At 40.7% G+C, this 13,181-nt stretch overlaps 1 protein-coding gene across 1 annotated transcript; it reads right to left on the bottom strand.

Annotated features, from left to right (window-relative positions):
* Positions 1-663: 663 nt before the first annotated feature.
* On the bottom strand, positions 664-9,240 carry LOC139322844 (vomeronasal type-2 receptor 26-like). Its single transcript, XM_070952093.1, has 6 exons — positions 9,032-9,240; positions 8,308-8,596; positions 5,471-6,250; positions 4,179-4,391; positions 1,871-1,997; positions 664-1,580 (listed from the first exon to the last, which is right to left on the bottom strand). Exons 1-6 carry the CDS (start codon positions 9,223-9,225, stop codon positions 664-666), a joined length of 2,520 nt encoding a protein of 839 aa, XP_070808194.1. The 5' UTR covers positions 9,226-9,240.
* Between the last annotated feature and the right edge of the window lie 3,941 nt (positions 9,241-13,181).

The following is a 13,181-nucleotide window of genomic DNA, read 5'->3' on the forward strand; positions in this document are numbered from 1 at the left end:
AAAGCTTCTGGACTCCAGTCTCAACTTTCTCCCTGTATCAGGGAAAAAAATCAGCTGTTTGAGGGGTCCTGATCACCCAATTAGGGGAGGGAGGACGCAGGATCTCATAGAAAACCCTCCTTCACAGGGCAGGGGCAGCTGTGGGAAATTGTGCTGACTGGGTCTCTTGGGATGGCAACATCTAAGCAAGGGAGCCCTCCGCCTTCATCCCTCGACCTGGCTTGGTGTGAAGGGCAACGCTTCTCATGGAGATGATCAAACAACAGTGTTGGAACATGGTCCTTCCAGCTTCCATCTTACCTCTTTTCCTACTCCCTCTTCCTCACACACATATATATAATTTCAGCCACTATCAGTAGGAATAATTGCTGAAATTATTTTTCATAAGGTGTCTGGTTCATTGGTAGTTGCTGAATATTAAATTCCTCTGAATGACTTTCACAGAGTTCTCTTTAGTTAGATTTATTGGGATGAATAGGAACTCCAATCATTCCAGTCATTCAACCATTTCCCATTTAGAAACATATGATTTTCTTTGATTCCTGCATGCCATCAAAATGGAAATAGTTTATGTTTTCTTTCAAATAAAAGAAAAAAAGACAGCCAGTCAGTCTACCTCAATGCAATAGCATAAAAGAATGCAATTCTTTAAATAATATGATGTTACATCTCATGTTTTACATTTATTCTAGCTGTAAGATGCTCCTTCGTGTTCAGGCCTGGCCTCAGAAGGATAATGTAGCACTTGGGGATGAAGATGCAGCCCAGCAGACCAGCACTGGAGGCCAGAATGGAGAAGACCTGCACAGCCACCATGTATTTCCCTTTGGTGCTCAGGTAGGTGGGCACAAAAGTCACCCAGACACTGCAGAAGACCAGCATGCTGAAGGTGATCAGCTTGGCTTCATTGAAGGCCCCAGGCAAATTCCTGGCCAGGAAGGCCACCATGAAGCAGATGGCAGCCAGGAAGCCCATGTAGCTGAGGGTGACGTAGAACATGACAACGGCCCCTTCGTTGCATTGCAGGATGATCTCTCCAGGCTGGGAGTGGAGGTCAGAGTCAGGGAATGGGGGAGAAACTCCCAGCCAGATGGAACAGATGACAAATTGGACTGCAGAAGAAGAAAGGATGATGGAGTTGGCCAAGCTCTTCCCCAACCATCTCTTCATTTGGTTTCCTGGTTTTGTGGCCAGAAAAGCTAGCACCACCGTGATGGTTTTGGCCAAGAGAGAATAAATGGCAACTGAGAAGATGATGCTGAAAACTGTTTGTCGAAGAAGGCAGGTGGCTTTCCTTGGTTGACCAATGAAGAGAAAAGGAGACAAGAAGCAAAGCAGGAGGGAGACCAGGAGGATGTAGGAGAGGTCCCGGTTGTTGGCTTTGACAAGGGGAGTTTCTCGGTATTTAATGAAGATGATTAAAACAAGGTCTGTGCAGAGGAACAAGAGTAGGGCAAAAGAGACCAAGATGATGCTCAGATGTTCTTCATAAGACAGGAAGGTTACAACTTTGGGAATACATTGGACTCTCTCTTTATTTGGGTATGTATCATCTGGACACTTGGTGCATTTTTCCCTATCTGAGAAAACCAAAAAGGAATATTTCTTTAATATTCTATCCTTTTATACTTCTAGAAATACTTTCTTGGGACAATAACTGGTACATCTTCCAAAATGCATTGCTTAACCATTTTAAGAAACGAATATGAATATTTTTAAAAGTCTATGAAATTGGGGGAATATTTTAAAAAATTGTACATTTTGAATAAATTTAAAAAAGGTTGAGCTTCAATCTTTCTGCAAGTTGGACTTTCTTGAAAATGCCCTGGCCATTTCCACAAGGTCTGCCATTTCCTTTGGTGTCTCCCACCTTCCTGAGTGGAGAAGGTCCCCTCCGGACAAGGAACACAGTCGTAGCAGCAAACTGGCTCTCCTTCTCGAGCCCTCTTGACAAATCCAGGATGACAATTTTCCACACATTTGGACTGAGGCAGGGACTAAGCAGAAAAAATAGGAATGCCAAAGAAAATGTGTTAGCATCCATGGAAAATGGAGGGAGAAGTGGACATTAGACAAGTAGTCTCTATGCTTCACTTAGATAAATATGACATCTCTGATTAGTTCCAAACGGTTATAGGTCCTATTTATAGGAGATACAACCTCTGGCAGATTCTTCATTTAGTTCCTGAGGACTAAAAGGACTTTTCTGCTTAATAAAATCTAGAGGATAGAACTAGAAAGCATTAAGTGACAACTGCTGTTTTCTTTCTTGTGCCCTTATTAACATACATTCCTCCACTTTTCATATACTCATGATTTTTAAATAGGAGGATCTACTCCTATTAAATTTCAGAATAACTTTTACTCTAAAAGATTTAATACACTTTTATTCCATTAGATTTATTAAAATGAAATAAGTGTGTGATGAAGAAAGAATCCTCTAAGGATCCAGGAAGATTTCTTCCAGACAACCTAAAACATTGCAAAGCCACTTCCCTTTGAAAGTGGTCCAAAAGCACCTGCCAGTTAAGATGAAAAGAAAAAAAAAACCCTTACAAATCAGGGCTGTAAACTTTAAAGCAGATGTTCTTTGTTGATTTGTATCTTTATCTGTTCAAATCCTATGGCTGCCATACTGCTGAAATAAGACTAAAGGTTTCCGCACAGTTTCTAGAACTGTAGTGAGATGAGATGGAGGTGAGGTCATGAGAACGTGTTCCTCAAAAAGATCACGAATCTTTTGCTGCAGCACGTGGGACATCAGTATGAGACCTGGGTCAGAAGGAGATATTTCTAAGACTCATCTATGTATCCAAGAAAAGGTCTTTTCTAGAGTTGGATCCTTCTTTTTCCCTAGAGTGACTTAAGGTAGCTAATACCTGAGATAAGCAGTGGCATTCAAGGGGTTTTCAGATGAGGAGCCCTCTGACAAGCCATAGGCCAAATCTAAGTAGCATTTCCTCTCAATTTAGAGCGCTCCATGGCTTAGGGCCGGGGTATTTACGAGACCACCTTCTGCCACCAATAGCCTCCCACCGGCCAGTACGCTCGCACAGAGTGGGCCTCCTCAGGGTGCCGTCCGCCAGACAATGTCGGCTGGCGACCCCCAGGGGGAGAGCCTTCTCTGTGACGGCGCCCACCCTCTGGAACAACCTTCCCCCAGAGTTACGTATAATAACAGACCTCCGGATTTTTCGTCGGGCCCTGAAAACCTATTTATTTCAACAAGCTGGGCTGGCCTGAGTTAAATTTTAAATTGATTTTAAATTGGGTTATCTTAATTTCGGCCAAAATATTTAATTATTTTAATACTGTTCTTAAATTTTGTATGCTCTGTTTTTATCTTGGCTGTGCACCGCCCTGAGTCCTATTTGGAGAAGGGCGGTATAGAAATTTAATTAATAAATAAATAATAAATAAATAAATAAATAAATTTCTCCCTTATTCCTTCCGAGGGGAGGAAGGGTTTTTCTTTGGATCAAAGCCTTGTGTGAACTGAGAGCCTTGGACCTCCTTCCTAGGAGCAGAAGGCCAATTGCTCCATCCCAGGGGTGTGTGTATGTGTGTGTGAAAGAGGGGAAGGGATAACATTGATAAGGTCTGGTCTGGTTAAGGACATCCCAGACCATGAATCTGCCTTTTCAGAGGATACTTTTTCCCAAGCAGGACAAGATGAAGCTTTTCTCCCAATGGGACCAAAAGGACCTCCATCCAATCATGATCCAATTTCATCTCATTCAGTCCAAACCTCAATTCAGGACCTGATCAACAGATTTGCCTTCTTCTTTGCTATTTCAGGACAAGGAACAAGCAAACCTGAGGCTATTAGAACACAGTCTCCAGCCCTTGTGGGCTTCTCATCAGTTTGATGGAGATACTGACTTCAGAGGGGAAAGAAAAGGGCCATGATCTGCACCCTAAACAACACTCACTCAACAGCCCAGGTTGGACATGGCTGAATCAGTTGAAAACAGTCTCCAATATTACAGCATCTGAAGATCACCTTGGTCAATAATACCGAAGCCTCCCAAGTTGTCTATGAAAACTATAAGATTTCTACTCTCCACATTCAATTCTCAGCAAAGGTCATTGACTGTGGTGACTAGGAGTGTCTAAACCTTAGAAATGGGTTCTAAGGCTTTGGGAAAAAAGAGAAAAGGCACCAATATTTTCTCCACCTTGTTGAGCAATTTTAGCCGCAAAAGAGCATCTTGGGTGATAATAAGCCTTTGTCTTTCAAAACGCCCCAGTTTTTCTTGGATGGCATCCTTCTTGGGGAGAACAACCAAGCTCATAATCGCCAGATCTCCTACTACATCTTCATTTTTGTCCAAGTACAGTTTCCTCTTGGAAATATTCCAAAACTCATTCTTCTCCAGAAAGGGATGAAACTAGAAGGGGAACATCCAAGAATTTCAAAATCTGAAAGCTTGGGGATTTTTAAAAAATCCCATTTAGATTTTTCACATTTGAATTTTTGTTCTACAAAAATTATTCATCCTCCAAATAAGAGTATTTAGGAGAACAGGTGTTGGCACCTTCTTCACAAGTGAAATCTTAGGGATGCAGTGGCTCAGTGGCTGAGACGCTGAGTTTGTCGATCAGGTGGTTGGCAGTTCAGCGATTCGAATCCCTAGTGCCACAAATTGGAGTGACCTCTTTACTTGTCTGAGCTTCTGCCAATCTAGCAGTTCAAAAGCACATAAAAAAATGCAACTAGAAAAATAGGGACCACCTTTGGTGGTAAGGGAACAGCGTTCCGTGCACCTTTGGTGTTGAGTCATGCCGGCCACATGACCACAGAGACGTCTTCAGACAGTGCTGGCTCTTCGGCTTTGTAACGGAGATGAGCATCGCCCCCTAGAGCTGGGAATGACTAGCACATATGTGCGAGGGGAACCTTTACCTTTACCTTTTACATAAGTGAAAAAACAAGGTTCTGCAAAATTCCTCAGTAGTATATTGACAAGTTATATGTTGACAAAGTGAATTCAGTCACAAGAGAGGAAATTCTGGCTGCGTGAGAGGAAAAACATCTAAAAGGGGGAGCAAATTTTAGAGATGAGCCAGTGAACCAGTTAGCTTCACTTTCCCATTTCCTGATGACCAAGCAATCTCAGTTGGGACGTTTTAACTGGGATTCCTGCAGAGGAGAGGAGGGTTGTGCTACACGGCCTCAGAGTCTTAAAAAATTGTACTTATAAAAGTACAATGTTACTATGCTTATACCAAATCCATAAAGACAGGAATTTATTTAAAAACGCATACAGTACATCTCTTTAAAATTAGCACAGTTTAAAACCAACATTTTTCTGTCATGGTGCCTGCTTTTTTAGAAGACTACGTCTCAAGCAATTAGATTGGCCCAATTGTTGACCTTCTGAAGCACCATCAGATTCAGAAGATTCCCCTCCTTCTCCTTTGGATTTTTTCTTCAAAGGAACTGAGTTTAATGGCTCCTTCCTCATACCTGCCATGGCTGCAGCATCTCCTGACCCTCTTTCCTTCTCTTCTGGAATCTGGAGGAATAGGCAGCATTCAAGGCCTGGGCTAGAGTCTTCATGATACTATAATCATGGTAATAGTTTGTGATCCGTATCCTGTTCCTTTTCTCCTGGGTCTCCAGTGGGGCTATTTGGGTGCATCTTCCCCGGCCTTTGACAGAAAAGACGTTCTTTGAAAGAGAACACTGAAAATAATGATCTTCAACCTGGGGTTCCACAAATAAATTGGGTTCAAAGGCATCATCCTTTGGGCTATCTTTAGCCAGAAAAGCAAAGGTCCAAATACTGTGGACACATTTGAGAAGTCTATGCCTTCTCATTATCAAAAGACCCAAGGCTGACATGATCCAGACTTTCCCTTCAATGGGTCCTGGCAGATGCTTAAGTATTAAATGGAAAGGAAGGATTCTGTCCAAAATGGAAACATGTTCTATGAAGTGAACAAAGACATTGACTTGTCTCCACTTAGAGAGGGCATCCCTGAGGGGTGCCGTGTGTCCAGTCATTGGGAATCGTTGTATTATAACAACACAAATTCCATTCTGGACAAGCATAGGAGTGAAAGTCCTCATGAAACTCTCTCCATTTTCTGTGTCTGAAGCAAAGAGACCAATTAGGGTCCATCTGAAATGGAGGAGCAACTCGGCAATTCCTTGGTAGTGAAACCCTTCTTTGGGAAGCATCTGATGAAAAAAGGGGAATTTACTTTTATCACGCAGAGCCTCTGAAGCAGTTTCAAGACTAATCTGAAAAAGCAATGAGGAATGAGGTGTCAGATTTGAGATTGTCCAAACTATTAGCTTTTAAAAGATCCAACTATGTTCTCAGGAATTTATTAGAATAATCTATGGTTTTTTAGCTCTTAAGCCATTTCAAGATGAATAATGTAGAACTGAGAACATTGATAAATCTATCTACAGAAACAGAATGCAAGAAAAAAATAAGTAAAAAACAATTAGAATACAATCTGCAAATTATATTTCTGTATCACCCCTGCAATTTACTACATTCAGACCCACATTATGCGGATGTCAACTGAACTGTTTTGTTCCAATAAAGGGCCGTATTATATGTGAATATGTTGAATTCTGACTGCACAACAGCTGTGCCGCTTTACCATAAGAATCGCATGATGGTCTAATTGCAGTCCCAGATTCTGATCTGTCTCTTCTGCAACTGACATTCAACTAATTGATGTGTTATATCGTCTCTTTTTGGAGCTCCACAAATACAAGTATATTCATTATAAGGGACTTAATTAAATAGTTCATGTTTAACCACTGTATCGAGCTGCTGAAATTTTACTCAAGTAAATACCAGTTGAATAAGAAATTTAGGCATTTCAGCATTTCAACATTTGGCAATTTGGAAGGTCTGTTTGTAGCAGCTCATCCATTTCAGGGTGCCAAACTCACTCCAGATGGCTTTATATTTTTTCTGCTTTGATATCTCGGATTCTATGTCCTGCAATATTTTTAAGTACTTCTACAATTCTCTAAGACACATGGAGACCACAACTCCTGATACAAATAGTCAGTTGTACAATCAAAGAGGTTTTAAATGAAATGTTGTCAGTTCTAGAAAGGAACTTTGAGAGTCAGTCAGTTTCCATAGCTTTAATAGTACACTAAGAATTACACACCCTGATTTTAGGCAAAGGACACATTTTATAAATAATTGGATAATTATTCTATTAGTAGAAGGCAAGTTTTTTCACAGCCTACACAACCCAATTTATGAGTATGGTAATAATATAATTTTATCAGTGTCAATCAGGATGTCCCAATATGCATTTAGCACCTTAGACATGTACACTTCAGGATCCTTCATTACTCCTGGTTAGTCATTAGTACCTAGACCAGGGGTGTCAAACTCACGGTCTGTGGGCCAGATGCATCACGCACTGACCATGCCCATGCCCGGTTTAGCGAAGGGGGAAAAAGTTGTAAAAGTCACGTGATGCCGCTGTGACGATGCGATTTTGATACCTCTGACCTAGACTGAATAACAAGGGTTCAAATATGCACCTTTCCTTTCCTCCTTGGTAAGTATCAGTCCTTCTTCTCATGGCTCTATTGAGCCCAAACCTCCCTCTCAAACAAGGACCTGGAGAAAGGGCTTGGATCAGAGCCAACAGGATGAGCTCCATTTTGAGGGCAATCAATTTGTCCCAAAATATTTCTCTGTTTACTATGTCAAATGCTGCAATAAAATCTATAAAGCCAGCAAACCATGGGGAATAAACTGATATATTTTGTGATTAGATATTTCAGCATGAATCTATCAATATTAGATTATTATTTTATGTATTATTTATTATACAGATTTATAGAACTTTTAACTCTACCTATAACCTTGTTCTTCTGCAAGAAATGCATATTTCTTCTACCCAATATGAAGTTTAATTAAGAGGAACATGACATAAATTTAGTCACAATATCTATTAGACTAACTGGCCTGTAATTGCTAGAATCTTTTTATTCCAATATTACATATATAGTGACTACTATTGCCAATTTCAATCCAACTGGATATGATATAATACAGGTATTATTTATATGTGAAAATGAACATGCAAATAAAGAGCCCCATAACTAGGAATAGCCAATAGAAAGTCCTCTCCAGCGACCTTATTGCTCTTCAGTTCTTTTATGGTGAATTTGAATATGAAAATAATAGACTAAAACATAGTTGACATTTTCTCTAAAATAGAGGAAAACAGCTCTTATGATTGATTTCACCTATTGCTCACCATCCACCACCCACCACTCACTTTACCAGATAGAGAAAAACACACACAAACCTGTGGGACTTTGTAGGTGTCTGCTAAAGTTGACATCTGGATAGAGATGGCCCTTTTAGCTCGATCAAGAACAGCCAAAAGGTTGTCCTTCCTTCCACAGCCGTAGTTGGGGACATTGGCTTCTCCAGTGGAGAGCATGTCCAGCAAGGCATCTGAAGTGTGTAAAGGGCTCAAATAGTTGTCGTGGATGTTGTAGCCAAGTGTGAGATTGTGCAGGAGCTGGGAATTCTTGCTGACCACTTGAATGGCAAAAATGAAGCGTAGGGTTTGTAAAAAACCAAAAGAAGACCTACTGTAAAAAAATGTCCACACCATTATCATCAAAAGTAATAATACTTTTTTAAAAAATGTGTCTACTGAGCTTTAAGCCAACCTTGATCCAAAAACTAATGATCAGATATAGAAATATGGAAATGGGCTGGGCTGAGCCAGCTGCAACTCTTTCAGTCACTACAATAAACAAAGTTAAGTATTCAAATGATGAATTCAGGTTTGAACTGGGAAAAGAAAATAATCTGAAGTTCAGGTTCTTTTTTTCATTCTGATCTTTGGGTTTGAGTCTTTTCCATAAAATCAGGCAGAAGAGAAAAGCCATGGAAATTAAAATCATTCAGAAAATTAGACACGTCCTGCAATATATAAGTCAGTGAAATAATATGAAAAGAAGGAGAGTGTTAGAACTGTAAATGGAGGGAATGACACTTCATCACCCTGAATGACTTACGAGTGAGACTGACTAGAAGGAGCCATGTTGAAAGGCAACATTATGGGTGATATTTGTGTTTCAGTTGTGACTATACCAACGAGATAGTCTCCTGCCTTGTAATAACTCCATGGATTGTTTCCATCCTGGTGCTCCAAACTCAGAGGGCATTTCATTCCAAGCTTCCCAGAGACTGGCTGGGACACCAGCAGCATCAGAAGCAGGAGGTCCATAATTCAGAGGGTTTTATTACTCCCCTTCCTGTTTCTAACATGAGCAACAGGAATAGTTGGAAGAGCTCAAAGCAGCTTCATACGATGGAAATACCAGTGGCTCTCCTGATCGGAGAAAACCTGAGCTTCATGGAGAAAGGCGCATTCAAGAGCACAAGCCCTGTCTGTCCTAAAATATGCATCACATAGAGCTCAATCTAAGGATTTATCCTTTAAAGATACAAGATCCTTTGCGTATGGCTTCAATGTGCTGTCTACATCAAAGGCAATCACAGAAGAGCAAAAATGGTCTCAAAGGTCTGGAATGTCATAATTAAAGGGACAAGATGTTCCTAATTACAATGAGAAGCAACTTCTCATCTTGGGATGAACTTTGAGGTTCCATGTTTGAGAGGAAAGGATGGAGAAAAGCATCTTAGTGGAAAACCACAGATACACTCCTGGGGACTCTGCTCTGTAGTGGCTGTGATTTTTCCTGTCAGGACATGTCCAAAAAGTGATGCTGCAGGAAGAGAATTCAGTAACAAGGGAATTGACTTCTGCTGTCCTTCAACAGGGTCTCTTGTCTCCAGGGACTGCTGGGAAGGTCACCCAGAGCTATGGAGTTTGGTGCCACTCGAGGTTGTTGCCGCTTAACTCTGGTGCTGCCTGTCTTCTAACCACCAAGGAGGCAATCAGTATCCTTGAATTCTGCCTAATGTGAAGAGTGGGGCCTGTTTGAGATTTTCTTTTATATCAGAACTCCATATATAAATCCTAAACTGGAGCTGAATTTAAAATTGCTCCTGCCTGAGGTGAAATTTCACTTTCCCATCTTTTCTATCAATTTTTGGATTACAACTGACTAAAAGGCAGGAAAGTGACAGGTTGTGGACTTTATTGTTGGGTAAATAGGAAGAAAATTATAAGAAAAAAACAAAGTTATTGTTGCTCAAAAAAATCTCTCCTCTTGGGAGGGGCAGAAGCAGGGAGAAGGCCACCAGCTCAGGGAAGAAGAAGGTTTTTCAAGCAGGAGCAGCTTCTGAAGGGAAGGTCACTTCAGGCTGCAGTTCATCTGCAACTTCCTGAAGGACCATTCAGAAGACCTTCAGATGTCTCTCAGGATACCCACCTCAGGAAACATGGGAACCACAATTCAGTAGTTTCTCAGGCCTGTATGAGATAGAAGACACATGGGTCCTCAATCTACGGCCCATGGGCCACATGTGGCCCGCCGAAGCCATTAATCCAGTCTGCGCAGGACCACGTGGCTGCCCCACCCACATTGCCATGCCTACCCTTCGACCGAGCTCAGGACTTATCTTCGCTAGCCCCATGGGCTGGAACTGAAAGGTAAGGCCAACAATTTTGGCCTGCAGAGATGTTCTGGAGGTGGAGGAGGTGAAAAACAGGGCACACAGATGCCCCAGGAAGCAAAAGAAAATGGGTGAAAATGGTCTGTTTTTCACCTTCTCCACCTCTAGTAGATAGAGATAGATTGACAGGGAGGGAGAGAGAGACAGAAAGAAAGAGAGAGAGGGGAGAGAGAAGGAAAGAGAGAGAGAGAGAGAGACAGAGAGAGATTTCTTAAGGTCCTTGGGGCTGAGAAGAATTGCTGTAAAACTGAGTTTCCTGAAGTGGACCACTAGACTCCTAAACAACTGAAAAAATGATCTAGTAAAAAGAAAAGGCAACCGAAAGAGCAACATGCAAACAAAAGCAAATAAAACATCCACAGGAGCAAAACAAATTAAAGTTTAATGGACTGTTAAATTGGCCACACCCTCCTAGTCACATGACCTAGCCATGCCCACCTAGCCAGTCTGGCCCCCCAACAGTCCCCTGTTTAAAAAGTTTGAGGACCCCTGCAGTAAGAGATATTCAGGTCCCTGTTGAATTAGATTGGCTGATACCTGATGAGTCATGCAATGTGGCCCTTTTACCTTTGGGATTTGAGGAAGCTCCTTCATGGATTTTTCTTCCAATCTCCTCAAGAAGAGATTAACTCTGCAATTCTAGGAGATGACTCCATTGGCCTCTGTCCCTCTGGTCTCTGCTTCTCCTGGACCCCCTGCCCAACTCAAGCAGAGGCAGTTTCTCTGAGTGGCATCTTTGACAAGGCCTCCTTTTACCCCCTTTATGGTTCTTGGGAAAATTTCTTACAAGAGAGCAATATGACCCTTTTGCGTCTTACTTGTTTTGTCAATGCCTCCCACAACCTGGGCATCCTTTAGATGTGGGAACTTTAAATCTTCCAGATTTCTTAGCAAGCTTGATTATTGCTCCAAATTCTGGGATTTGACCTTTACACACTAATCCTAAACCTGCCAAATGCCAGTCAAGGTAAGGGACTGTAAGTAAAAGAAAAATGGAAAAATTCTGAAAGAAGAAAATAATAAGAGTCGAAAGCAGATTGGATGAGATTTTGAGATCAGTGAAGGTCAGCTAGATGCTGTGACTTTCTTTGATTCAGAGATTTGGGGTGGGGGCAGTTTCTAATCTTCAGATGTGTTGACCACCCCCAGAATCAGAGGAATCACCATCTACCCCCACTCTGGGCACCACCACCGTCTCAGCTGCAGACCTCACAACTCATGTTTTTTTTTAAAAAAATGAACTAAGAAAGTCCAAGTCATGTAGGATCTCAGTGCCGTACATGAATATGGAAGACAACAGAGAGAGCAGCAAGGAAAAAAAATTCTATCCAGTCTATAACTTTCTCCCTATTTACCCAATGATAGTTCACAGTCTTTCACTTTCCTGTCTGTTACTCAGCTCTCATCGAAAAATTGATATGGCTAGGAAAGTTGGAAAATGGAATTTCACTTCCAATACAAGCAATCTGAAAATTTAACAAATTTTAAAATATATTTGGCAGGGAAAGAAGGCGAGGATAAAATTAAAGTCATTACAAATGCTAGAACGTGGGGAGGCTTTGGTTTACCTAATTAGGAACTTTATTATCAAGCAACAAGCCTGATATGGATTAAAGAATGGATAACTTTAAGAAATATTATATTATTGAATCTAGAAGGACATGATTTGTTGATGGGATGGCATGCTTTTTTATGGTATAAAGGACCAAAAATACAGGGGTATTTTAAAAGACACTTCATATGTGAGGCTCTGCTATTGAATTGGGAGAAGATTAAAAAACAACATCATTTGAAAATTACAATTGAAGCATTTTCATATTCAGTAGTATTCAGAAGGGAACAAATTGTTAGATATAGTGAATTAATGGATGAAAAGGGCAAACTTAAAACAAAGCAAGAATTAGAAGAACAAGGTTTCAAGATGGATTGGTTTTCTTACGGGCAAATATGTTCTAGATATGAAGAAGATTCTAAACAAGGTTTTTATAATGTTATGACTAATTTAGATAAGATTTTAATGAGTTCTGATGACTATGTGATTAAAAAAAAATATGGATACTTGTTAGAGGTAAAATTGGAAGAAGAACAAGTTAAAGAGTCAATGATAGCATGGGGGAAAACTTTGGTCATGGTATTGACTTAGAGAAATGGCAAAAATTGTGGTCACAGAATTATAAAATGACAATGTCTACAGCATATAAGGAGAATTTGTATAAGATGTTTTACAGGTGGCACCTACCCCCGACAAGGATAGCCAGAATGTTCAAGACTAAGTCGGAGAAATGTTGGAAATGTCATCAGACTCCAGGAGCATATTACCATATGTGTGGATGTGTAGAAGCTAAAAGATATTGGACTAAGATTTAATTTAATTTAATTTAATTAATTCAATTTATATGCCGCCCCTCTCCGAAGACTCAGGGCGGCTCACAATACATTTAAAAAAAATCATTATAAAAAAACATTTAAAAATTAAAAACATTAAAAACATTAAAAACTCATTCACGCCATTCATGGCCGGATCTTGCCAGATCACAAGAGCAAGATCAACGGCCCCAGGCCTGCCGGAAAAGCCAGGTCTTC

This window comes from Pituophis catenifer, unplaced genomic scaffold (genome assembly GCF_029215685.1).
Source record: "Pituophis catenifer annectens isolate HBS135680 unplaced genomic scaffold, rPitCat1.0.hap2 SCAF_11, whole genome shotgun sequence".
Lineage (NCBI taxonomy): Eukaryota > Metazoa > Chordata > Lepidosauria > Squamata > Colubridae > Pituophis > Pituophis catenifer.